The 25,437-nt window shown below is 58.9% G+C and overlaps 1 protein-coding gene across 2 annotated transcripts in view; it reads right to left on the reverse strand.

Moving 5' to 3' along the window:
• Nucleotides 1-9,648: 9,648 nt before the first annotated feature.
• GPR35 (G protein-coupled receptor 35) overlaps nt 9,649-25,437 on the reverse strand; it is a 33,271-nt gene continuing 17,482 nt past the window's right edge. Inside the window, exons 1-2 of one of the 2 annotated variants that reach the window (XM_033859429.2) lie at nt 23,818-24,191; nt 9,649-10,928 (exon numbers count right to left, since the gene is read on the reverse strand). In XM_033859429.2, coding sequence (XP_033715320.1) covers nt 10,001-10,918 — 918 coding nt within the window. In that variant the 5' untranslated portion in view covers nt 10,919-10,928; nt 23,818-24,191 and the 3' untranslated portion in view covers nt 9,649-10,000. Of the gene's footprint in view, nt 10,929-23,817; nt 24,192-25,437 lie in introns of those variants that run through there. The other variant, XM_033859430.2, reaches the window with a different exon arrangement.

Below are 25,437 nucleotides of genomic sequence, written 5' to 3' on the forward strand. Positions count from 1 at the left end.
AGGGGAAGGTGGGGGAGGGTAAATTAGGAGTTTGGGATTAACAGGTACACACTCCTATATATAAAACAGATAATCCAAAAGGACCTGCTGTGTATCACAGGGAGCTCTACTCAATATCCTGTAATAGCCTGAATGGGAAAAGTATCTGAAAAAGAATAGATACGTGTATATGTATAACTGCATCACTTTGCTGTACACCTGGAACTAACACAACATTGTAAAGCAACTAGACTCAACATAAAATAAAAATTTAAAAAACAACAACAAAGGGCTTCCCTGGTGGCGCAGTGGTTGAGAGTCTGCCTGCCGATGCAGGGGACGCGGGTTCGTGTCCCGGTCCGGGAAGATCCCACATGCCGCGGAGCGGCTGGGCCCGTGAGCCATGGCCGCTGAGCCTGCATGTCCGGAGCCTGTGCTCCGCAACGGGAGAGACCACAGCAGTGAGAGGCCCGCGTACTGCAAAAAAAAAAAAAAAAAAAAAAAACTGAGTCAATAACCCACTTTATAAAATAAATACCCACGAATCCACGCTGATAAAAATAAATTATCGCATAAATAAATGAATGAGGTAGAAGAAACTCCTGTGTGGAAGAATTCCAATTGACGCAGATACTCTGCTCTCAAGGAGCGGAGCCTATCCCATACTCCTTATAGGTGTGAACCACTCTTAGTGACTTCCTTCCAAAGATGACATGACGGAAAGAGGGGAAAAAGGGCAACTTTCCAGTGGAGACACCTGACATGCACTACCTGAGGCAGGTGACCGCAGTCAACACCCACGGTGATCTATCATGCTGCTAGTACGTACACTGATATGACGAGAAGCAAATAGCACTTTACCTCTGTGTCTTCCTCCCCCCGCCCACGATCCCAGTCTAATAGTGAAAAAAGGCCAGATAAATTCTAATAGGGGGACATCCTACAAAACATGTGCCCAGGTCATCAACAACGAGGAAGTCTAAGAAACCGTCACAGCCAAGGAGAGCCCAGGAGTTGGGACAGTTAGATGTGACGTGACATCCTGGATGGGATGCTGGGACATGTAAAACTACACTATAGGAATGAACTATGGACAGGAGTCAATAACAACAATCGATATTGGTTCGTTGATCGCACCAAACGCAGCACACAGATGTAAGATGCTAACAATGGGGAAGGGAGTACAGGGCACGTGGGAATTATCTGTACGATCTTCTCAACTTGTCTACAAATCTAAAACTATTCTAAAAGTAAATTCTACAGAAGAAAGACAGAAACAGAAGGAACAGTAAAGAAAGTGGCAGCACAAAGCCCTATCACGTCAACATCCACTGAGATGTAAATGGATCAAATACGCCAATTGAGAGAGCCTGGCTGGATGGACATGAAAACACTAGTCCATGCCGCCTTTCACAAGCCGACTTCAACCCTCATCAGACAAGGAGGCTGAAAGTAAGAGGATGGAGAGAGATACGCCGTGCAAACATGAACTAGAGTCAGAGCGGCTATGTTCATATCAGATATAGACTGCGGAGCAAAGAGATTACCAGGGACAGAGAGAGACATTACATATTGATAAGAGGGGTTAAATGCACTAAGAAGACAAGGCAATCCTTAATATATGTGCACCAAACCGCACAGTCGCACTAGAATCCTTCCCCGTTTCAAGTCTTCCTAGACTTGTATAGCTGGACGAGCTTCTCCCTCACCCCCTTTCCCTGGACCCCCCAGAAAAACACAGGAAGCTCTCTGGGAGGAGCTGCCCGTGGCCCCTAGCACACACCGGCCCTTTGTGCCACATCTCCCCACCGCTCAGACAGCCAGTGTTTCAATCGCCTGCTCCAACTCTCTGTCAGACCATTACTCTGAAGATGAAAGTGTCTTCTCTGGTCTGAAGAAACGGAACTTGACCATACAAACTGGTGCAAACCCTGCTGGCACTCTGAGCGCTTGCATCTACCACTGGGCCCGCAAAGCCCAGGGCAGGGTCAGCATCTGCTCCTAGTGGGACCCATTTGTGGCCACCTGGGGCCATGGGGCATCAATCTGACTTGTCAGCCCTGTGGGAGCCACCGCCAGCTGGGAACCTACCCCCAGCCGTCTGCAGTCTCAGTCTCTCTCGTTGATGGACACACAGCCTTTGTCGGCACTCTGTGCCTCAGCGGGTGCAGGAGGCCCCTGTAGAGATTCAGCCCATCTCTGCGTGGCTGCAGTGCCCACATGTCCCCTCATTTCATGGGCCCCTGTGGCCACCTTAGGCAAAAGCACCGGCATAGCCATTTGCCAATCCCGATCACCTCTGATCCTGGAAGGGGGTTCTTCTGATGGGTATCGAAATGCCCTAGTTTAATGCACCCCTTAAATTTCCATAGTGATTTGCGTGGGACTGTCTCCTTAACAGGTCAGTTTTCTGTTGATCATCTACCTGATCGTATGGCCAGGCCATTGGCCACCACCCGCGAGTCAGTAAAAACTCAAACGCAGAGGCAAACCGCATGCAATTCAGCCCACTGAGCTGATTCGTTTTTACCTTCTTTGATCACATGGTGACCATGCAAGCAGGATGCTGCCCATCCCCCTGGAACTGCCGTCCGTAAACCAGGCAGCCCTCTGTTGGTCTGCTGAGAGCTGTGTATAGGGCACCGTCCATGCGGTAGTGGCGTCTGGCGGCTCCTCAGGGGTTCCAAAGTCAGTGCAAGGGGGAAACAGGCTCCCTGATCATGGATGTTCCTCTGGGAGCATGCACCCGTATAAATAAGTAAATAAAATTTCCATCTTATTGGGGAGCTCTTCTGGTCACGGACCTCCCCACTGGCGGTTTCTTTGGCATCACTTAGGATGTTTCAGAATTACTTTATGTCCCAGGGTAAGAGGAGTGATCTCAATCAAAGCCCAATAGCTGACCAATCATCTCAGACGGAAATGTTCCGGTCCAGCATCCCAGTGGTCCCCGCTGGGTGGCGCTCACTGACTTTTACCCTAAGGCCCAGTCTGTGCTCCACATGGGGCAGTAGTTCTTTTGCCTTATAGTTCAATTTGTCCTTACTGCGCTCCAGCTTCTACCGGACATAATGAAGATGGTAATCCCCTTTCGTCCATCAGGCGTCCTATACTATTTCGTATTAATAACCTCTGTGGGCTGGACAATCTCATTGACCCCCACTTAGAACTCCCGATCAATGTTGGCTGAAGGGTGCGTTTACACGCCTCCTGTTTTACGGGATTAGGTAGGGGATGCCGTCCCCAGTCAGACACAGTACATATCCCCAGAATACGTTCTGCTACAGCAGATGCACCTCCCCTGCAGTCTGTGCAAGCATTCCAATTTTCATCCAAAGTTTCACTTCAGTCTCATCAACTCTTGCGTTCCTTTCTCCTCCTAAGATCTAATGTTCGCTTCTATTGGGACTTCGCCCACAGGTTTTGGAAACACAGGGCATGGGCTCTAGGTCAAGGGGTCCCAGCAATGAGTCACCTCCGAGTTGCCCCCACCTTCCCACGAGCTTCTGAAGATCTAGAACCAAGAGAGATGCTTTTGCCCACTAAAATCATTTTTATTTTCCCTTAGAAGGTGAGGGCTTCCAAGTTATTCCATTTGTGGGAAGTGTAATTACAGTATCTTGTTGTCGCAAACAGGGTAATAAAATAATCCAGCCCCACAGCAAGAATTTTGTTTTGTCTTCTAGAATAATTCTGATGTTTTTCTCTTTCAGTGTTAATGCTATCGCCTAAGTGATCAAACAACATCTCAAATGGGGACCTGATAGAATTATAATTCTTGGGATAGAGTTTTATAAATGTACCTGCTATAAATGTGAATCCTGATAGTCCCCCGCTGCAGTGAGTAATAAAACAGATGCTGGGGCTGCCCTGGTGGCGCAGTGGTTGAGAGTCCGCCTGCCGATGCAGGGGACGCGGGTTCGTGCCCCGGTCCGGGAAGATCCCGCATGCCGCGGAGCGGCTGGGCCCGTGAGCCATGGCTGCTGAGCCTGCGTGTCCAGAGCCTGTGCTCTGCAATGGGAGAGGCCACAACAGTGAGAGGCCCGCGTACCACAAAAAAAAAACAAAAAAAAAAAAAACAGATGCTGGCTGCTGACGGAGGCTTCCTGGTGATCTTTGGCCCTGACCTTGATGCAGGTGACCATTTTATCAAAGGTCTCGCCGCTAAATCTCATGGGTGGCCATTTATCCTGACTCTCTAACGCCTTCCCCATTTCCAGGCCTCAAAGCCAACACCCGAAACTCAAGCTTTGCCTGGGGTTCTCCAGGCCCACAGCCTTCGCCGAGTCTGATGCAGAGCTGCCTCGGCATCTTGACAGGAAGATAGTGACCATTCGTGGCAATATTACGTACAAACAGAGGGACCAAGGCCTGTGGTGCCTGGACCCCCAGGGGCCTTGCAGCACGTCCAGGGGATGAGATGGGAGGAGCATTGAAAACCGCTTCTCAGAGTTGCTCAGAGGGACAGTGCAGGCGGGACATGCCCTTCCCTGTCCTCTGCTCACGTGGTGGCTTGGGGGAGTCCTCGGGATCCCAAGTCTGAAAAGGGGTGCCTGAGGGAGGCCACCCTGACCCCCGTCATTCCCAGCCGGGGACTCACTCCCAGGAGTCCTGGGAGACCCTGAAGTTGGGGATGTGCCTCAGGTTCCTGGAGAGCCCTGCCAGGGATGGGGTCTCCAGGCCTGGGGACCTGGGCTGGGAACTAAGGCCAGACTCCGAGGGTTCGGGTGTAAGTTCAATACTTGGACGTGCCTGGGTCTCACCTGTACTCATGTCCTTGGCCCTACAAATGTTAGAGGCGACCCTGGATCCAAGGATCCCAGGATACAGGCGAGAACACTGCGGCTGGTAAGGAAGCCACGCGAACCTGCACGCAGGCAGCCAGGCTGCGGGACCACGCTCTGGACTGCGGGACCTCAGGCTATCCTAAGGGCAGGTCAGAGCCTGCCGGCCCTGGCACACTGGGCTCCCAGCTGAGGCCAACAGGGCAAAGGCGGGAGGGTTCCAGAGGCTGTGGCAGGCTGAGGACAGGGCAGCTGGGGTGTAAACTTTGGAGGTGGTAGGAAAGGCGAGGGGAGATGGGCCTTGTTGCGTGTGTGCTAGCCGGGACGCAGGGAGGGGAGGGCAGGGGCCCAGGGCTCAGCTTTGTTTCTCTTGGGTAGCACTTCTCACTAACAAAGTGGTTCTCATCTAGGGGGGCTTGGAAGTTCCTAACAGACACCAGCACCTTGTGATACTGACTATGTACCAGGCAAGCTCTAGGTGATGACCGAAGTCAAATCACTTGCCCCTTGCTATGGTCACAATGTCTGTGTGTCCCCACAATTCCTATGTTGGAATCCTAAGGCCGGGTGGGATGGTACTGGGTGGGACCTTCGGGAGTTGATTAGGTCACGACAGTGGAGCCCTCGGGGACAGGATTAGAGCCCTTATGAAAGAGATGCCGGGGAGCTCCCGCATCCCTTCCACCATGTGAGGACCCAGCAGAAGACGGTGGTCTGGGAACCAGGAGCCTGCCCCACCAGAACCCGGCCACGCCGGCACCCGGACCAAGTGGGCACTGATGTCGGGGCTCCGCTTACAGACCACCCAGCCTGTGGTGTTCCGCTGCAGCGCCCCACCGCCCGGCAGACTGGGACAGTCCTACAGGAAGGAGTTAGGGCCGAGGGACAGTGGCAGGCAGGACAGACCCATGACCCGAGCTGCCTGTGTGCCCCGCTGGGTCTCTGTTGAGCATGCCATCCTCACCCTGTCGGTCTCGGTCGCAGTGCAGAATTCACATTCCCTTCGTAAATTAACTTAAAACCTTAAGCAGAGCTGGACACAGCTGCGTAGTGAGAGGCAGGTGAGGGGGAAGGCAAAGCCCCGGCCCTCCTCCCCCTCCCCACCAGCGCCGGGAGCCGCCCCCCAGCTCTTTTCCTGGAGCCTGAACAGTCTTTGAGGACGAAAGAGGGGCTGCACCAGAGGGCCCCAGCCCCACGGGGCGCGGAACCTCCTAGAAAAGGAGGGGAGGGGGCGGGGCGGGGCGCTAAGGGGCGGGGCCCTGGGCATGGGCCGGACCTGGCGCCGAGGGGCGGAACCTGGAGCGGCGGGGACGTGGGCGGCTCCGGTGGCCTGGCCCCGCCCCCATCGCCGAAGCTCCGCCCCCGCCCGCCAGAGCTGTCCTGTCCAGCCTGTCCCTGCCCCGTGCGGGGCGCAGGGCTGGGACCAGCAAGTTGAGCATCGTCAAGGACAGCGATTCTGGCCTCCAGTCCAGTGTGTGAGGCGCAAAGACTACAGAACCGGTGGGGGTTCTGCAGGGGTGGGGGTGGGGTCCGGGGTGTCCTTGAGAAGAGACAGAACTTAGCGTGACCCTTGGGCAACCCCGCCCCGCTGTTCTCCAGAGAGCACCCTCCTGGTTACGGAGGGTCACTCCGCTGCCTCTGCCTGCTGCCTGCTTCCTCCGGCCCTCACACCCCTCCGCACTGGAACCAGGACACCGGACTCCTGGGGGCACCCTTTCTTCCTCCTTAGCCACGCCCCTCTAGCGTGTCCCACTGAGTCCCGTGTTGCCCCTCATCACGATCGGAGCCCTCATCCTGGCCAACCTCTGCCCTTGCCACCCTGGCCCTGGCCAGCCCTCCCTTGGACGCCCCAGCGCAGCACGAGGAGAGGCCCGCACGAAGAGCGCCTCCGGCTCCTCTGACGCAAACCCTCCCCCACCTTCAGAGCACCCGTGGAGCCCGCATCCCCCTGCAAGGCCCCATGATCCTATCTGGCCCACTTCCCAGCTTCTCTCCTCCCTGCTCCCTCCATGCGAGGCCTCAGAACGCAGCCCTTGAGGCTCCGGGGTGCACGTTTTGGGGTCCAGTGCCTGTCACGGGGCTGGTTTTATCTCCACTTGCTGATGAATAAGTCAACTCGGGTCTGGCCCTCCGGGGGTCACTCGCAGCTCAGGGTTGTCTTCCAAGGCGCTGCCTCTTCACGATGACATGGCGGTGCCCCCTTCAGGAACCCCCTCCCCACCCACCGGTGGTCAGGATTGGACCCCGTGGGGCGGACTTCATGCCCTGCAGTTTCCAGAGGGGGCGATGCCGGGCCAGGGCCACACCTCCTTCTGCCGGCCAGCTGCCACTCTGGCCAGCAGGCAGCCCCGAGAGGAGACGGGGGCAGGGGCTGTGGCCGTGCTCTTGGCACCCCGAGAAGCTCTGCACTTGATCCAAGGACAGGACGGCTGCTCTTGACGTCCTCGGCACTGGAGCAGCGGCCAAGGGCACTGATGCCGCCACCAGCCTTGGCTACATAAACGGCCTCTCCGAGGAGCCTGCTGACGGGCCATCTGAAGCGTCCCTGGGCCTGGGCCCAGAGCAGTGCGCCCAGGGGCCAGAGGTACTCACCACCTCACCAGAGCAAGTGCGGGAGGGGGCAGGTGAACTGCTGCTGGCGGGCAGCGTGGCCGGGGCCTCCAGGTGAGCCTGGACCTCCTGGCAGCGGAAGACCCCGGGGCCAGGCCATGGGTGGGGCACCTGCATGGGCAGACGGGGGTTTACCAGCAGGCCATGCTGACCACCCTGCAGGTGCAGGGCCCTGCTGCTTTGTTTCAGTGCCAAGAAGTCTGTCTCCCTCAGGCTGAGGCTGGTGGCCAGGCAGGAAAGCAGCTCTGGCCTGGGACTGCCCTGCCTGCGGCCTGTCCGCCCTCATTCTGCATGAACAAATCTCCCTGTGTGGCTGGGGAGGCCAAGGAGGGGCCTGGGCCTCCCGATCCTTCTTCCAGTCACCTGGCCACCTGAGGTTGTCAGGGGAACCCACCGCTACTGCCCGGCCCCGGTTTGGGGGTTCCGGGCTCTAGCATGAGTCCTCAGGACGGTCGCCTTCCTGGGCTTCTTAGTGCAGGTGTTTGTGCTGATCCAGTCATTTGGTTCCACGCCAGGCCCTCTGGCCCCAGTGGAGTGGACACATCCTGAGGTCCATGACGATCTGGGCATAGCAGGGTCCCCCGGAGCTTCCCCTCAGGCCGCGCTGAAATGACGCACCTGCTCCTGTAGGTGTTGACCTAGGAGACACTGCAGGACCTCGCACGGGCGGCCTCCCGGCCCTGGGGGCAGGATCCGTCCAGCTCAGCAGCAGCGGGCGGTCACCACCACCTGGTTGACCAGGTGATGCAGGTCTCTGTCAGCCTACGCCGACAGTGGCAGAGCACACAGTGTGCCGGGCCGCTGAGGGCAGACCCAGCGCCGTGAGGAGGCAGATGGAGACACTGGTCACCACCTGGACAGGACACTCCTGCCCGTACCGCAGCCATTGGAGTCGTTCCCGGGGGCAGCGGCCACAGGCACCGAGGCCAACGGCCTGGAGCGGGCGGGGGAGATGGAGGGAGCTTCAGCGGGTCAGGGGCCGGCACTGCCCCGGCTGGGCTGAGCTTCACCTGGGCCAGGGAGGGAGATGCCGCCGCCTTTCTCTTCCCCCTCCCCCAGCCCCGCCATCTTTCTCTCCCTCTCTCCCGCCGACTTCCAGTGCCAGCCCCAGGGCTCCCGAACAAGCTGGGTCAGGGTGTCGCTCCCCTAACCTCAGGGGGTTCCACCAAGGCCCCCTCCAGCCTGTGGACCTCCCCTACCCTGCCCCGTGGGACGAGGGGCCCCAGCCCCTGGCCTTGTGCCTGGGCATGGACTGTGGCATCCTTCCAGGCAGGGGGCTCTGTGGGGGGTCCTTTCTGGGCCTCTCCACCCAAGGCTTCTGCTCAGCCCAGCACCTTTGCCGGTCCGCACCTCCGCCCGGTTACCCTGTCCGCCCAGGCCACGTGGCCCCTTGTAAGTTCCATCCTCCTGCGGCCCTAGGCGTGGGGTCCCCAGACTCCTGTGGCAGGCAGAGCTGGCCCCTGGCCCTTCTTCAAGAATCCAGGACCCCCACCCGCTCTCGGGGACCCTCTGAGGGACCAGAAGGGCTCCCAGGCCAGCCGTTGGGGCTCCCGGTCTGCAGGAGGGCGTGAGGGCCTGGCGCCTCGGGGAGACCAGGCTGACCTGTCGTCTGTCTGTCTGTTAGTCCCTCGTCTCCGGCTCTGCCCTCGTGCTCCCTCCTCACCTTCCTCGGATGCCCCTTCTCGCTCTGCTCAACGTCTTCCTCACTCTCGTCTCTGGCCGGGCCTTCTCTCCTGCTCTCCCTATCACTCTCCCCCCGTTGCTTTCTGTCCCCCTGCTCCTTTCCTCCACACTTCCCACCCCCATTGCCTCTTGCCTTCTCCTCGTCTGTCTCTCATTCTCTCCCATCTCTCACTTTTTCTCTATTCCAGAGATTGTCTCTGTCTCCAGGGCCTCCTCACGCCCCGGGCTGAGGCACGTGGGGCTCCTCCCACCTCTGGCCCTTACAGATGCTCGCTCGTGTCACCTGCCAGACACAGACGTCAACCGTCCCTTCCGCCCCTCCTTACACTTGGCCTGGGAGCTCAGGACCAGCTGCCTACACTCGGCACGGCCCGGGCCTGGGCCTGGCAAGGCAGATGAGAGCCAGCCCTCCAGGGCAGCCAGCGTGGCCCCTCCAGGAACTGCCAGACGGATGTGGAGTGTGGGCAGGGGTGGGAAGCAGGTGGCAGGGCCTGAGGAGAGCCCCCACGGGGAAAGCTCTAGAAAGTTACCTGGGAAGATGCCCCCAGGCCCCCACCTCCCGCCATGTGAGTGTGGGTGGCACACACAGAGCCTTGGTGGAGAGCTTTATTCCGGCCCCTGTGGGGCAGCAGCAGAAAGCTAGCCATCAGAGCTTCACAGCACCCAGGAGGCCCCACCCCCCGGCACCCCAGAGGTACCAGGCTCCGGGTGCAGCCCCACCCAGGGCCCCTGGCGTTGGCCTCGCTCAGGCCTCATCCTCCTGCCGTCTTCCCTGCCCCTCTTCGGCCCCAGGGCTAGGGGTGTCTCCTCCCCACGCTCCGTGCCTGGGCTGTTCTGCCCACCTGGGCCTCGTGAGAGCGCCCCCAGCCCGACCCCGGAGCTCCTCGTCGCTGCTCATGAGTCCCCGCCTTGGCAGCACTGCCCAGGAGCCCGTGGCCCACCTCCTAGGCCCAGGTCACACACAGAGAGTCCTGGCTTTTGTGGGCCTTGGCTCTGGTGCGGAGGGCGGTCAGCGCAGATGCTTCCTGGAACTCCTTGGCCATGAAGTAGTAGCAGATGGCGTCCAGACAGCAGTTGGCGTCCGAGAGTCTGCTAGTGATCTGGAGGGCAAGATCGAAGGCACAGGCGCGCAGGCCCATGGCCGCGCGCACAGTCAGCACCACGTGGAAGGGCAGGAAGCAGACCACGAACACGGCCAGGTTTGCCAGGACCATGCGGGAGGCCTTCCGGGTGGCTTCCACCTGGACTGCGTCGGCGGCTGGCCTCTGGGCCAGGGCGGTCACCACCTGCAGAGAGCAGAAGACCAGCACGGCCAGCGGCAGGTAGAAGCCCAGCAGTGAGAAGACCACGGTGTAGGATTTCTGCCTGGAGCGGCTGGAGAAGCAGAAGCTGCCGTCCTGCATATCCAGGAACCAGCGAAGCACCAGGGAGCCCAGTACCAGCACCCAGAGCACGGCGCACACGGCCACGGCCTGGCGTGGGGAGCGGAGCCCGCGGGCTCGCAGTGGGTGCCGCACGGCCACGTAGCGGTCCACGGCGATGGCCATGACCAGGCTGATGCTCATGTACCTGTTGGCCAGGTAGATGCCCTGGGACAGCTGGCAGAGTGGCGAGTCTGTGCTGCTCTTCAGGAAGTGCAGAAAGAAGGGCAGGGCGCAGAGCAGGCAGAGGTCAGCCGCGGCCAGGTTGGCCATGTAGACGCGGGTCTCCGTCCAGCGCAGCAGGCGGCAGCACAGCACCCACAGTGCCAGGCCGTTGAGCAGCAGGCCCAGCACCAGGAGCCCGCCCGTGTAGATGAAGAAGATGTACTTGACCGCCTGGGGCCCGGGGAGCTCCCTGGAGCCGCAGGTACTGTTGTTCATGGTCCTGGGGCTGCAGGAGGGGAGCAGGGTGTGAGGCGCGCAGGCCGCAGGCCGGGAGGGGAGCCCGGGCCCACCCACCTCCGGCCAGGGATGCAGGCGGTGAGCACCCACCCTGCAGTCAGGAGCCCCCAGTTCACCTTCCCAAAGAAGAAATCAAAAGGAGCTCTGAGGCACCCTCCAGGCCACCCCCACCTGCTGGATGGGTGGGGAAACCAAGGCCTTCAGAGGCCCGCGGGCCCAAGGTGCACGGTGAGCAGACCCAGGGCTGGACCCAGCTCCCCTCCCCTCTCCCGAGCCCCGTCTGCAGGGACCTGCCTGCCGCTGGGCAGAGAGGAAATCGGGAGCCCACCGTCCACCTCCAGTCCCAGCCACCCCAACTCTGCCAGCTCTTGGGATGGGGGGGCCAGGGGGGCCAGCCTCGCCCCAGACCCAGTACCATTCTCACAGGGTGGGGGGACGCTCAGAGGCGACTCCAAGACAGGCTGAGGACAAAGCCCAGGGCCGCCTACTGCCCCCTCCACCCGCTCGGCAAACCCAGCTGCAGGTGGGCCGGCACCTGCCCCGCCTGGCCTTTCCTGGCTGCCGAGGTTCAGGACAGCAGGGTCTGTGGCTCAGTCAACCAGCTCTCCAGAAAACTCCAGAACTCCGTCTCCCTCCTCCCTCCTCCCTCCTCCTTCCCTCCCCGCTCCTCCCTCCTCCCTCCCTCCCCCCCTCCCCCCTCTTCCCTCCCTCCCTCCCTCCCTCCTACCAGTGCTTTATCCTCTTCCTGAGGGCACAGTGGCTGGGGCCACCCCAGGCGCCAGCCTCCCTCCCTCCCTCCCTCCCTCCGAGACCCTCCCCAGCTCTCTGCCCTGAGGTCCCACTTAGATTGGCCTGAGGCCACCCTGGGGTCAGGAGTCCCCTTGAGCTCCCTACAGCCAGGGCCATGAGGGCAGCCCTGCTCCTCCGGGTGCAGACCCGTGGCTCAGAGCCGGCCTTAGGGTGGCCCTGGGCGTCGTACACCCTGTCATCAGAAGCACGCACGTGGCCTCACCCTCCGTGCCTCTTGCTCCCCTGGACATGCTCCGTGACACAGCCCGGGGCTGCTGGGATCAGCTCACCAGGGTGGAGGTGGGCGGGGTCAGCGCTCTGACATTCGGGGCCGGGGCAGATGGTGCAAAGGTCAGGCTCTGGCTTCACCCTGAGCCGGGCAGCACCCGGGGGTGCTGGTGTCAAACGTGCGGGACCACGGAGCACGCATGCGTGAGCGGCGCACGCCCACCAGACCCCCTCCCATCCCCCCACCTTTGTTTCTCTGGCTGGAAGGGCCTGGAGGGGTGGGACGGGAGTGGCCTTCCTTCCCCCATGGGCACAGGCCCTGTTGGGGGCTCGCTGACCTTTAGGTGAGGTAGGGAAGGGGGTTCAGTCCACTCAGGGGAGGGCCCGCAGCCAGGTTGGTGTGTTCTGCTCCGCCGGCCCCCTCCCTACACAGGAAGGGAAGAGTCCTGGAGCCCGCAGCTGCAGTGTCAGGTTCACTGGTGTCCGGCATGCGGGCGCCCACTTCCTCAGCCACGGCCCCCTGGGAGCCTCCAGGCCACAGGCCACTAGGGAGGCAGGAGCTCAGACTGTAGCCAGAGCAGAAGTCTTCCACCAGTTACCCCCATTCTATCTCTGCTGAATTATCAACGGCACATTTGCCAGAAATTACATTGTCATGGGCCCTTTCACCGTGTATGAAATCTCTACAGCCCCTGAGGAGCCTCTCTCCTCGTTTTTTCACCGTGTATGAAATCTCTACAGCCCGAGGAGCCTCTCTCCTCGTTTTCGCAGGGTTCTGCTTGTTCTCGCCCTGTTCTGAGCGACACTCTGCACAGGCTCTGTGACCCCCAGACCCACGCAGGCAGTCTCCTCAGACCCCGGAACCCACTGGAACAACTGCTGGGATCCTCCCTTCCCGTCCGCCTGCCCTGCTGGCCGCAGCCAGGCCAGCTGCGTGTGGCACCCCCAGCCCAGAGCCCGCGGAGCCTACTGGGAATGTCCCCTGATTCTGCAGGCCCAGCTGCCACAGGGGGTCCTCCGTGCCCCTCCCCACCCGAGCTGGGTCCAGGGCCTGCCCCTCGCTACTCGGGCCAGTGGTGCGGCACCCGTGGGTGGCTGCTGTCTCTTCTGGATCACCCGCAGCCCAGGGCACTGCCTGGGCGGGAGAAGAGGAGGCAGGCCTGTCCCCTCCCTTGATGCCCTCCACGCAGACGGCTGCCTAGGGTCTGGGCCCCGGTGCACACACCCCGGGGCGTATAACTTTCAGTGTAGCCTTAGCGTGGCCCAATATTTTGTGCAGGAAAGTTAAAAAATCTAACTGCAGTCTTTCAATTTTCCCTTTTATAATAAAACAAACTAACTGTCAGGGAGAAGGACACGAACTTTGCAAGCGTCTCAAGGTGCACACGAGACCCTGAGGAAATGCCTTGCTCGTGGCGCCTCATCTCTGTCCTTTAGGGTGAAAAAAGTTTGGGGAGTCAAGTCTCAAGGTCCAGCTCAAATAGCATGGGGTCCCCAGAAGGCATGGCAACCAGTTGAGGTCCCTGCCTGTGCCAGGCGACGGCGTGGGGCCCTCTGTGGAGAACAGGGGCCCCAGCTGGCCTCCTGCTTGGATGTACAGACCTGTCACCTCCAACAGACACTGTGCACCATTGCCCTGTGGCAGCTACGGCCCCTTGCAGCACGGCCGGTGCTCAGGGTCCTCGGCTGTCAGGGGCCCTCTGCCAGTTCCTGCTGGGGGAGGCTGGCCCGAGGGGTAGGAGGACGTCAGAGGTGTCGCTTCCTGCTCCAGGGGTGACAGTGAGATCAGTCGGCTTCCCCTGCAAGATGTAGGAAGCCACCCTCTGATTATGCGCTGAAATACCTTTGCTGTCACCTGGAGATAAGTCTGGTCATGTTTGGGAGGTCCGAGCACAGCGCAGCCTCCCGCCAGCCCTCCCTGCTGGCCCCCCAAGGAACCCCGCAGACTCCCTGAATGGGATCTGGGGCAGAGAGTGGGCACAGCCCCCGTTGCCTGGGCACCATAGCAACCTCTGGAGCTGTGACCCCACTTTAGAAATAGCCCAGGATCCAGGACAAGTTTCACAAAGCAGCGCTCACTGTGCTAGGAAACCCCCCAGATGCCTCCTCCTCCAGCTTCAGGTGCTTGTCTCAACCCACGGATACATTTCAGAGACTTAATGAGGTGGGAGCCCAGGCCCTGGGAGACACCCTAAGTTCCTCTGCACTGCTGTCCACGCTCTGCCCCCTTTCTAGACCATCACCTCCCGCAGATCTCCTCCATCAGGACACTCTGCTGAGGTTCAAAACCCTATCCCAGCCCCCACCTGCTGAGACCCCATCCCAGCCCTCATTCCGCTCTGAGACCCCTGGCCCCAGGGGTGCTGGCCTGCTGGCACTGAGCTGCCAAAGCCTACGCAGGTGCTACCTGATGGCGGTGGTGGGGAAGCAGGGCTGAGGTGAGCCGGTCCCCCTGACTGTACGCCTCCTTCAAGCCGGCAGGCGGTGGGCAGGCTGATGACAGCAGAGTCGGGGTGACATGGCTCCCCACCACCTGCACCAGCCCCACCCCAGGGCTGCCTGGGGGAGTTTCTGGGAGAGGAAGTGGGGTGCCAGAGGCCGCCTGTGTCAACACCCCCAGAGGAGTGGTGTGCTTGCTAAGACAGCGCTCGCTCTGGAGACGGCCCGAGCTAGGAGCCCAGACCACCAGGCGGCGCGGAGGCACCCTCTCTCCCATCGTCTCTGGCCTCTCTGGATGGCGCTGAGCCTTTCCCAGGGCTGAGCCCCGTGGCTGCGGTCGGTGCCCGCACGCCACCCCGGCACGCTGGCAGGAAGGCCCTGCACCTTCGCACGCACTACACCCACGCTGACGCTGACGGGGTGACCGCGGACACACGGGGGCTTCCTGCAGCTCTGCTCCAGCCGCAGGCTCGTCCCTCCCCTCCACCAGCTGCACCTCGTCACACCCACCTCCTCAGGGGCCTTCTTTCCAGACCATCCCTTCCCCTGGTCTAGAGTGTTCTCCTCCCCCGCTCCGCCAGGCCCTCCCGGGGCGTTCTCTTCTCCCCACTCTGAGCTCAGGGCTGGGACACCCTGCTCAAAGGGCTACTCCCGCCCCCTGCAGAGCCCACCTCCGGGCTACGCAGCCCTCCGCTTGGGTCCCGCAGCACCTGGCCTCAGCACCTCTCTCTGCACAGACTGCCAGGGGCTGCGAGAGCTCCGACCCCAGCCGTGCCCATCTCCACAGGCAGAAACTGAGGCCCGAGAAGGGGAGTGGCTGGCCCAGGCCTCCTAAGCCTGCAGAGACCCTGCCCAGAGGCCCCTGAGGAGGGCCCGGGCTCCACCCTCCAGACCCAGGCCTGAGGGTCCCCCCGTGGGCTCCTCCCCTGCCTTGCCTGCTCTCTGCCCATCCCCCGACCCCCAGCCTCCCCAGCCTCCTCCCCTGGCCCCTCCCTAGCCCCCCACCCTGCCTGGCGTCCTCCACAGGGCTTCCCCTGAATGTCTACTGTGTTCTTGTTCTGGGACCCCACCCACTCTTGCGCATAGTAGGGCCTCAACAAATCCCGTTCACCGGTCAGCAGGGGCCCCAACCGGAGAATCCAACCGGGTGGCCAGCGCCAAGGAACAAGCAGATTCTTGGCCCATAGCGGGGGCGCTGCAAACAGGAGTGGCCGCAGGCTCAGAACCCTGTCGGCCTGGAGTGGGATGGAGCGTCTCTCCCCACCTCCCTGCCCCACGGCCCTTCCGTCTACTGGCCCTTCGGCCAGCTCCCTCCCAGTGGAGGGAGCTGGGGCTGCTCAGGGGAGGGCCGGGTCCTTTCCTCAAGTCCCACTGGATCCCCGGGGCTCCGAGAGGCCTGGCCCATTCTCACTGCCGGCTGGTCTCAAAACCATAAAGGACCCTCCTCAGAGAAGGACCGGGAAGGATCCCACTGCTGGCACCCACCGTGGAGCCCCCCGCGCCTCGTCCCAGCACCCTCCTCTCCGGCTTTGCACGTGCTAGGGAGCCCACGTGGCAGGCCCGTGGGTGGTGGCGGTCCAGGCGCATGTCTGAAGGAGGGTCTCTCCTGCCCCTTCCTCCCGGCCCCCCACCCCTCCGAACGTTTGGGGTTTGAGAGAAAAAGGCTGCTGGCAACAGCTGCAGCTGGGAGATAGGCATCACTACCCACCCTATCTAGGTAAGCCTCCCTCGAGGGACGTGCCCCCCGGAGGCGGAGTCACTCCAGCGTAGGCTCTGGACGTGGCCCAGGGCCCCTACCGCACCGCCACCCGGGAACCTCACTGCTTCCCGGGCCCCAGCTTCCTCACCTCGGGTGGCAGCGAGGCCCCTGCCGTCAGGGCCAAGGAGGGGACAAAGCCCTGAGAGTGGGGGATTCAGGACCCTGGCCGAGAAAGAGGACGAAGGACCCTGAGGACACCCAGGTGGGGTGTCCTGAGCCGGGCAGTGTGGCCCCTGGCCAAGGGCCTTGACCCACCCAGGCTGTCCTCCCCAGGCTACATACACTCTGTGTCCACTCCGACCTCACTCTACACTACGGTCTGCCCCTCTTCTGTGCCCACCCTCGCCGCCCCACGTGTGGGCAAGCGTGCTGGACATGGCTGGCGGGGGGCGGGGGCGGGGGCCATGGCCAGGTGGGCGTACCCAGCACGGGGCAGCGTGCAGTCATATCGCGAGGCTTCACAGAGGGCAGGTCAGGACCTGGAGGCTTCTTGAAGGAGGAGGCCCTGGAGCTGGACCTGGGAGGTGGGAGGAGTGGAGAGGGGGAGGGGCTTCCTGGAAGATGGAAGCGCGACGCTTGCCTCGGCTCCGGGACAGAAGGCTGGAGATGAGCCACAACCTCTCTTGCACGATCCCCAGCACAGCTGGGCGGACGGGGCAGCGGGACCGCCCGCAGGGAGATGTGGCCGTTGGCGCAGGCGGAGGGGGACCCTGAGCAGCAGGCACCTCCAGAGCCTGGCGGGCCGTGGAGGCTGGTGAGCCTGGCGGGCCGTGGAGGCTGGTCTTCCATCTCCCACCACCTGCCTTTAATCTAGTATAGCTGACTCTCTGTTCTCGTGGATTCTGCATTATCTCTGGTGTATTGAAATATTGCACCAAAGGAGACTTTATCTTGATTACTGACTTCTGTGGGGCCTCGTACATGTGCCGGGCCGAGGCCTCACTTGCCTCACCCTGGCCCAGGCGCCTGGCCGGGATGGCGTGGGCCCGTGGGCCCGTGGGCCCGTGGGCCCTGGGCTCAGCCTTGGGCCTGGCATCCCTGCGAGGCTGAGAGAGGAGGCGTGGGCTTCTGTCACGGCAGGTACTTTCTGTTCCCCTCTTCTCGGAAACCAGGCCTGGGAAACATCCCTCCCGCCTCCCGCTGGTTTGGCCAAAAGCCAGCCTGGGGGCCCTGTCATCTGCCCCTGCTCTCACGGTAGTGGGGCAAGGCGGGGGTGACTGCAGGACGCCACACGGGGAGTGGAGGAGGATGGGAGCACACCCCTCAGGAAACTGCGGGCGATGGGGACACAGCTCGGGGGAGGAAGAGGATCCCCCTCGCCCTCCTCCCGCTGGCCGGCAGCCCTGCCCTGGGCCGCCCGCTCTTCCTCCCAGTCCCTTCAGCCTTGTCCCGGGTCCTCACGCCAGCCACTCGAGCCCCCGCACCCTGAACCGCTGCCGGCCCTGTTCGCACTGGGCGGGCTGCTTCTCCCCCGCAGGCCCTGGGCCCTGGGTCCCCCCTGAGCCATCAGACCAGCCTCAGCTCCCCAGAGGAAGGCCGGGAGAGGCAGGGGACAGACCCTTCCGGTCCGGGCTGCCCCCTCGCCCCCTCCTCTCCGGCACCGTCCCCCCGTCCCCTCACCCAGCAGCCGCTGGCCTCTAGGAGCCCTTCTCTGCTGGGTCTGCCTCCCACCCCCCGGCCTGGCTCTTCCCAGCCTCACTCCCTTTGTCTCCCTGCAGGTTGGTCGGTCTCTCTCTCTCTCTCTCTCTCTCTCTCAGGGGCAATGGATGAGCCCAGGTCCCCGGCTCTGCCCACAGCCTCACAGCCCCTCAGGGGACCCGGCGGTGGGATCCACAGACCAGAGGCACGGCCAGATGGGGCCTCGCAGGCCCAACTGCCCGCCACATGGGGAGAGCCACCTGCGGAAGGCATCCTTCTGTGACTGGACATTGGGAATCGGCCAGCAAGGGGACGAGGCCAGGAATCAGCCCTCTGTCCTCGGGCGCCTTCCTGGCACCTTGGCTGGCCTCCTGTCTGCTGGAAGCGCACTCAAGTGTCACTGGCTGGGGTGACACAGTGGCTGGAATTGGACAGGAGCCGGGGAGTTGATCCTCATGAGGCAGGAGACCTGGGGTTCTCTGTACTAGACTCCCTACCTTGATATACAGCTGAGCTTCCCGTAATAAAAAGTTTATAAAAATAGAGACACAGGTGCGTGGCTGGGGAAGGGTCTGCGTTAGGTGGGCAGATGAGGTGGCCGGTCAGCAAGGGCACGTGGAACGGGAGGGGCTGCCTGCCCGAGTCCAGCTCTTCGGCCCGAGGTGCCCTCAACCCAAGACTTGCCCTGTGCCAAGCCTGGCGCTCACCCGGCCGCCAGCGCAGGGCCTCGGGCACGACCCACGACTCATCTCCGTGCACTGCCCGCTGGCTGGGGGCACGCGCGGCAGCCGGCAGCTCTGCCACCCGCCTCCCTCCTAGACCCCACCTCCTGCCCGCCAGCCCCGCCTGGCTCAGCGGCAGATGCCACCACGGCCAGCAGCGGCCCTCCTGCGGAAGGCCTCCAGCCCCTGCCCCTGCGGCTGCCACCTCTGTCCTTCCACAAAGCCACTACGTGGCCTCTGAGGCCCGCCCTGCTCACCCTGCCCCCCGTTCGCTCATTCGTTCACCCACTCAGCAAATGTGGCTGAGCGGGGAAGGGTGTGGGCAGGAGGGCAGGGGGTGCCAGAGCCCCGCAGCCGCCCTCAGGGCCTGGCTGTGCCGCAGACAGGGGACAGGGAGGCCAGCTCCCACGGGCCACCTTTGGACGCCCACTGTGTCACCCGCACGGGCTCGTGTTTCCCCCTCAAACGGTGGAGTCAGTGGGACGCAGCCAGAGAGGGAGAGCACCGGGCTTGGAAACACCAGGGAGGACGTGGCGGCCACTCCGCCTGCCTGCCCTCGGCCTCTGGCCTCCACTGCCACCCGGTCCCCACCCGGCCAAGGAGCCCACGGGGGGCCGGCTCTGAGCGGCCCAAGGATGGCTGCCCTGTTTCCAGGAACGAGCAGGCGCATCCGGGGCGGGGAGCCTGTGGTCCTCTGGTCAGACAGCCAGCGCGGCAGATGCTCTCCAGGCTCTGGAATGTCCCTCCGTCTGTGACCACCACACAGGCCAGGGGCCCGGCAGACAGAGGCCATGGGTCCCGGGCACGCACTCCGGTGCCCTGGGACGGGCATCCCTGGCGTCCGGCCGTCCCGGCGCCACTACTCTCTCACTGCAAGCTCCCCCACCCAGTCCCCCTCGTAAACCCCTGGTGCCCCCAGACAGACCCCGCTTCCGCCCTCCTATGCTCTGCAGCCCCTTCCTACCCCCGTGCTCCCTTCGCCCTGGGACCCCTTGGCGCCCAACAGAGGCCAAGCCAGGGATGTCCAGTCCTCTCCCAGCTGGCTGAGGGCAGGGGTGCCTGACGGCCCATCGGGCCTCCTCTGGGGCGGCTCCCAGGCCGCCCGCTCCGTCACCTGCCCTGAACCCCGGGACCCCTCCCGCAGGGGCGGTTGGTGGGCCATGGTGCTGCTCCAACCGCAGGTTCCTGCCTGCTCCAGGGTCTCCTTCCCCTTTCTCTGCCCAGGGTTTCTCTGCCTGGAAGGCAGCTGCTGGCCCCATGACAGCCCCCCCTGGGACTCCACGTCCCCGGGCGGCCCTCCAGCGCCAGCACCCCACCTGGTCTCGGGCTTCCCTTCCCAGCAGAGATGGCCATCCCGGCCCGCACCGCCCCACCCGGGCATCCCCTGCCCACTCTCCGCCCTCCTTCCTCACCAGGTGGCCAGTCCCCTGCAGGGGCCCCCACTGCCCAACAGCAGCTCCCAGGCCCTGCTCCCGGTGACGACCTCGGGCTGGTGAGTCCAATGGGCAGAGAGCAACCCGAGTGTGTGCCCAGCACACATCGTCCTTGCCTTAAAGCCGGCAGCTGGATTCAGAGCAGGAGGGGCGCGTCTCCCTTGAAAGGCTCCTGTCTCTCCACGAGGGGTTTCCCCCTTTCCCCCTTCCCTAAGAGCAGCCGGCCTTTAGCTCAGGCTGGTTTCAGCCGGTCTGTCTGGGGCGAGCCCAACTTAACAAGCACCCCACCCACCGATGCACACGTATGTATATACACACGCATGTACACGCACGTGCATGCACACACACATGCACACACACATATACACACACGCACACAGACGCGATCACAGGCACAGCTACATGGCTACACATATATGCATACATGCATACGCATATCTGTACAGCAGTTCAGGGCGGATTCATGGGCCCTACCCTCGCACCTGCTCACCCTCACCTGGGCCACCAACCTCTGCTCTTATCTCCCCCACCTGCCCGTTCTGGGCCCCTTGCAGCAGGCCTGCCACCCCATCCACCAGCTGTTCGTTTCCCCCCACTATCTGCTGAGCGCCCTCTGGCAGCCCCTGAGCCAAGCAGCTGGTCTCCTGCTTGAGGTCAGGGTCAGTCTGCACAGCCCCATGTGGTGGGGCTGCACTTCCAGGAAGTCAGTACTGGGGCAGATTGGTCAGACTGCAGGGCTGTGGAAAGCTGCTGGGGCTGCTCCTGTTTAGATAAGTGGCCAGAAGAGGGGTGGGGCGTGCGGACCGTGCCCCGGCGGGGGGGGGGGGGGGGGGCGGGCGGCAAGAGCAGCTTCCGGAGCAGGACAGAGCACGACACAACTCGTGAGACCCATCCCCAGGGAAGTGCTGCCGGCCGAGAGGATGGGCCCCATGGCCGACAAGGGCCCCTTGTCGGCCATGGTGCTGCGATGCTCCCCCCGCTGCACTTCCCCCTCTGGAGAAGCCTGGCCTGGGTCTGGCTGACTGCTTGCCTCCCCTGGGGGCCCAGCCCTCTGCAGAGCCTGGCTAGAGGACAGTAAGTGCCTCAGGCCCATACGTTCTCCCAAAAGACAAAAGACGTCTGCACGCACAGTGTCTGCTTCTCCCAACCCCTCCTTGCTCCGCCACTGGGATTTGGGACCCACCATGGTCAGCACATAGAGGCATCCTCCCTGAGGGCCCTCTGGCTGCCATGTCGTAGACCCAGCAGGCCCTGGCAGACCACCTTGTTCCATTTCCCAGCAGCACTGTGCAGAGGTGAACTATCCCTAGTTCTTTACTTTTAAAATGTTTTAATGAAATGTTAACTAGGTCTAATGCACACCAGGTACCTGTGCACAGGTAAGGGGGAGGCCCTCAGATGGCCTCTGAGGCCCCCTTGCATGCTGTCTGGATCTGGCCGCAGGACCCAGGGCACAGGCTAACTGCTGGGCCACTGCCCTTCTGGCTCTGAGACGGTGGTGCACTCGCCTTATTTTGCTCTTTCCTCTCTGGCTTCTCCTCTCACATCCCTGTTGTTCTCCATCTGGGTCCCTAACTTGGGGTTTGCTGGGGTTTGGTCCTGGGCCCTTTCTCGCCCCATCACACACTCTCCATACAGATTCACCCAGTCCTGTTGATTCAAGAATCACCCCTATCCCCTGACCCCTCTGCCAGCTCCAGCCCAGACCTCTGGACCACACATGGACTGTCCACGAGGCATCTTCTCTTGGACATATAACAAGCACCTTAAGCGCAACTTGACCAGAACTGACCACATCATCAAGCCCCTTCATCATACCCCCATGCTGTAATCTTCCTTCAGAGTTCCCCATCTCAGAGAATGATCCCTCTTGTGGCCCAGGCCAGATATTTGAGTGTCATTCTTAACACACAATTTCCACTCCCTCCTACATCTAATCAGTCATTGATAAGTTAAATATGCAGATTGTAAGCACAATAGCAATCATTGAAAAGATAAAACAGGGAGGCATAATAAATAAACCAACGGAGGACATAAATGGAATATGAAACAAAGTACTCAATCCAAAAGTGGGAGGAAAAGAGGCAAAGAATAGATGAGATAAATAGAAAACAATAGCAAGATGGTAGATCTAGCCCAACCATATCAATAATCACATTAAATATAACTGGTCTAAACACTCCAATTAAAAGGCAAAGATTATCAAACTGATTAAAAATGCAAGAAGTGACAATATACTCTCTAAATGATATACACTTTAAACAAATAGATAGATTAAAAGCAAAAAATGAAAACAAAGTGAAAGAATGGAAGAAGATGTAAAATGAAAACACTAATCATAAGAAATTTGGGATGGCTGTATTGATATCTAAGTAGACTTCAATACAGGGACTCTTACTGGAGATAAAAAGATGACACTTCATATTGATAAAAGGATCAACTCAGAAGAATAAATAGACAAATCCACACTTATGATAGGTTATTTTGACACTCCTCTCTCAGTAACTGAGAAAAAAATTATTAAGGATACAGTAGACTTGAACAACATCAATCGACTTGCCCACACTGATGTCCACAGAGCAGCATACCCAACAAGAGCAGAATACCCATTCTTTTCAAGTACACATGAATAGTCTCCAAAATAGGCTATATACTGGGCCAGAAAGCAAGTCTCAAAACAATTAAGGGGATTTAAATCATATAGAATATGTTCTTCAAATACAACACAACTAAATGAGAAATCAGTAGCAAAAGATATAAGCTATCTAAAGAATGCCCAAATATTTGGAAATTAAGCAACATAAGTATAACAAACTCAAGGTTAAATAGGTAATCAAAGGGAAATCAGAAAATATTTTGAACTAATTGATATGAAAACACAACTTATCAATATTTGTGAGATAAAGCTAATGCAGTGTTTAGAGAAAAACTTGTAGCTTTAAGTGCTGATACTGGGAAAGAGAAAAGGCCTAAAATCATTCATCTAAGATTTCACTTTGGGAAGCTATAAAACAACAACAACAACAAACTAAACCCAAGTAAGTAGAAGAAAGGAAATAAGAAAAGGTAAAAGTAATATAATAGAAAAATTACAACAGAGAAATATCAATAAAATGGAAGTTGGTTCTTTGAAAAGATCAATGAAGCTGGTAAACCTCTGGCTAAACTGATCAAGAAAAAAAAATCCAGACAAAGGATCATTCACTCCTTGATCAGCTGGAGGCAATGGAACTCAGACTGGATACAAACAGACTGACTTTAAATCCCAGCGCTTGCTACTTACTAGCTGTGGCCAGATGATCTCTGTGTTCCTCTTTATCCTCATTTTGTAAAACACACATAATACAAGATTATGTATTGGAGCCTGAATCAAGATGGCAGAGTAGAAGGACGTGCTCTTACTCTCTCTTGCAAAAAAACCAGAATCACAACTAACTGCTGAACAGTCATTGACAGGAAGACACTGGAACTCACCAAAAAAGATACCCCACATCCAAAGACAAAGGAGAAGCCACAATGAGAAGGTAGGAGGGGTGCAATCCAATAAAATCAAATCCTATAACTGCTGGTTGGTTGGCTCACAAACTGGAGAACACTTATACCACAGAAGTCCACCCACTAGAGTGAAGGTTCTGAGCCCCACGTCAGGCTTCCCAACCTAGGGCTAGGGCAATGGGAGGAGGAATTCCTAGAGAATCAGACTTTGAAGTCTAGCGGGATTTGATTGCAGGACTCTGACAGGACTGGGGGAAACAGAGACTCCACTCTTGGAGGGCGCACACAAAGTAGTGTGCACATTGGGACCCAGGGGAGGGACCCAGGGGAAGGGCCCAGGGGAAGTGACCCCACGGGAGACTGAACCAGACCTACCTTCTAGTGTTGGAGGGTCTCCTGCAGAGGCAGTGGGTGGCTGTGGGTCACCGTGAGGACAAGGACACTGGCAGCAGAAGTTCTGGGAAGTACTCCCTGGCGTGAGCCCTTCCAGAGTCCACCACTAGCCCCACCAAAGAGCCTGAAGGCTCCAGTGTTGGGTTGCCTCAGGCCAAACAACCAACAGGGAGGGAACCCAGCCCTACCCATCAGCAGTCAAGTGAATTAAAGTTTTACTGGGCTCTGCCCACCAGAGCAACACCCAGCTCTACCCACCACCAGTCCTTCCCAGCAGGAAACTTGCACAAGCCTCTTAGACAGCCTCATCCACCAGAAGGCAGACGGCAGAAGCAAGAAGAACTACAATCCTGCAGCCTGTGGAACAAAAACCACATTCACAGAAAGATAAACAAGATGAAAAGGCAGAGGACTTTGTACCAGATGAAGGAACAAGATAAAACTCCAGAAAAACAACTAAATGAAGTGGAGATAGGCAACCTTCCAGAAAAAGAATTCAGAATAATGATAGTGAAGATGATCCAGGCCCTTGGAAAAAGGATGGAGACAAAGATCAAGAAGATGTAAGAAATGTTTAACAAAGACCTAGAAAAATTAAAGAACAAACAAACAGATGAATAATACAATAACTGAAATGAAAACTACACTAGAAGGAATCAATAGCAGAATATCTGAGGCAGAAGAACGGATAAGTGACCTGGAAGACAGAATGGTGGAATTCACTACCGCAGAACAGAATAAAGCAAAAAGAATGAAAAGAAATGAAGACAGCCTAAGAGATCTCTGGGACAACATTAAACGCAACAACATTCACATTATAGGGGTCTCAGAAGAAGACAGAGAGAAAGGACCCGAGAAAATATTTGAAGAGATTATGGTTGAAAACTTCCCTAACATGGGAAAGGAAATAGTCACCCAAGTCCAGGAAGCGCAGAGAGTCCCATACAGGATAAACCCAAGGAGAAACACGCCGAGACACATAATAATCAAATTGGCAAAAATTAAAGACAAAGAAAAATTATTGAAAGCAGCAAGGGAAAAACAACAAATAACATACAAGGGAACTCCCATAAGGTTAACAGCTGATTTCTCAGCAGAAACTCTACAAGCCGGAAGGCAGTGACATGATATACTTAAAGTGATGGAAGCGAAGAACCTACAACCAAGATTACTCTACCCGGCAAGGATCTCATTCAGATTCGATGGAGAAATCAAAAGCTTTACAGACAAGCAAAAGCTAAGAGAATTCAGCACCACCAAACCAGCTCTACAACAAATGCTAAAGGAACTTCTCTAAGTGGTAAACACAAGAGAAGAAAAGGACCTACAAAAACAAACCCAAAACAATTAAGAAAATGGTCATAGGAACATACATATGGATAATTACCTTAAACGTGAATGGATTAAAAGCTCCAACCAAAAGACACAGGCTCGCTGAATAGATACAAAAACAAGACCAATATATATGCTGTCTACAGGAGACCCACTTCAGACCTAGGGACACATACAGACTGAAAGTGAGGGGATGGAAAAAGATATTCCAGGCAAATGGAAATCAAAAGAAAGCTGGAGTAGCAGTACTCATATCAGATAAAATAGACT

The sequence above is a fragment of the Tursiops truncatus genome, chromosome 7 (assembly GCF_011762595.2).
Source record: "Tursiops truncatus isolate mTurTru1 chromosome 7, mTurTru1.mat.Y, whole genome shotgun sequence".
Classification (NCBI taxonomy): Eukaryota; Metazoa; Chordata; class Mammalia; order Artiodactyla; family Delphinidae; genus Tursiops; species Tursiops truncatus.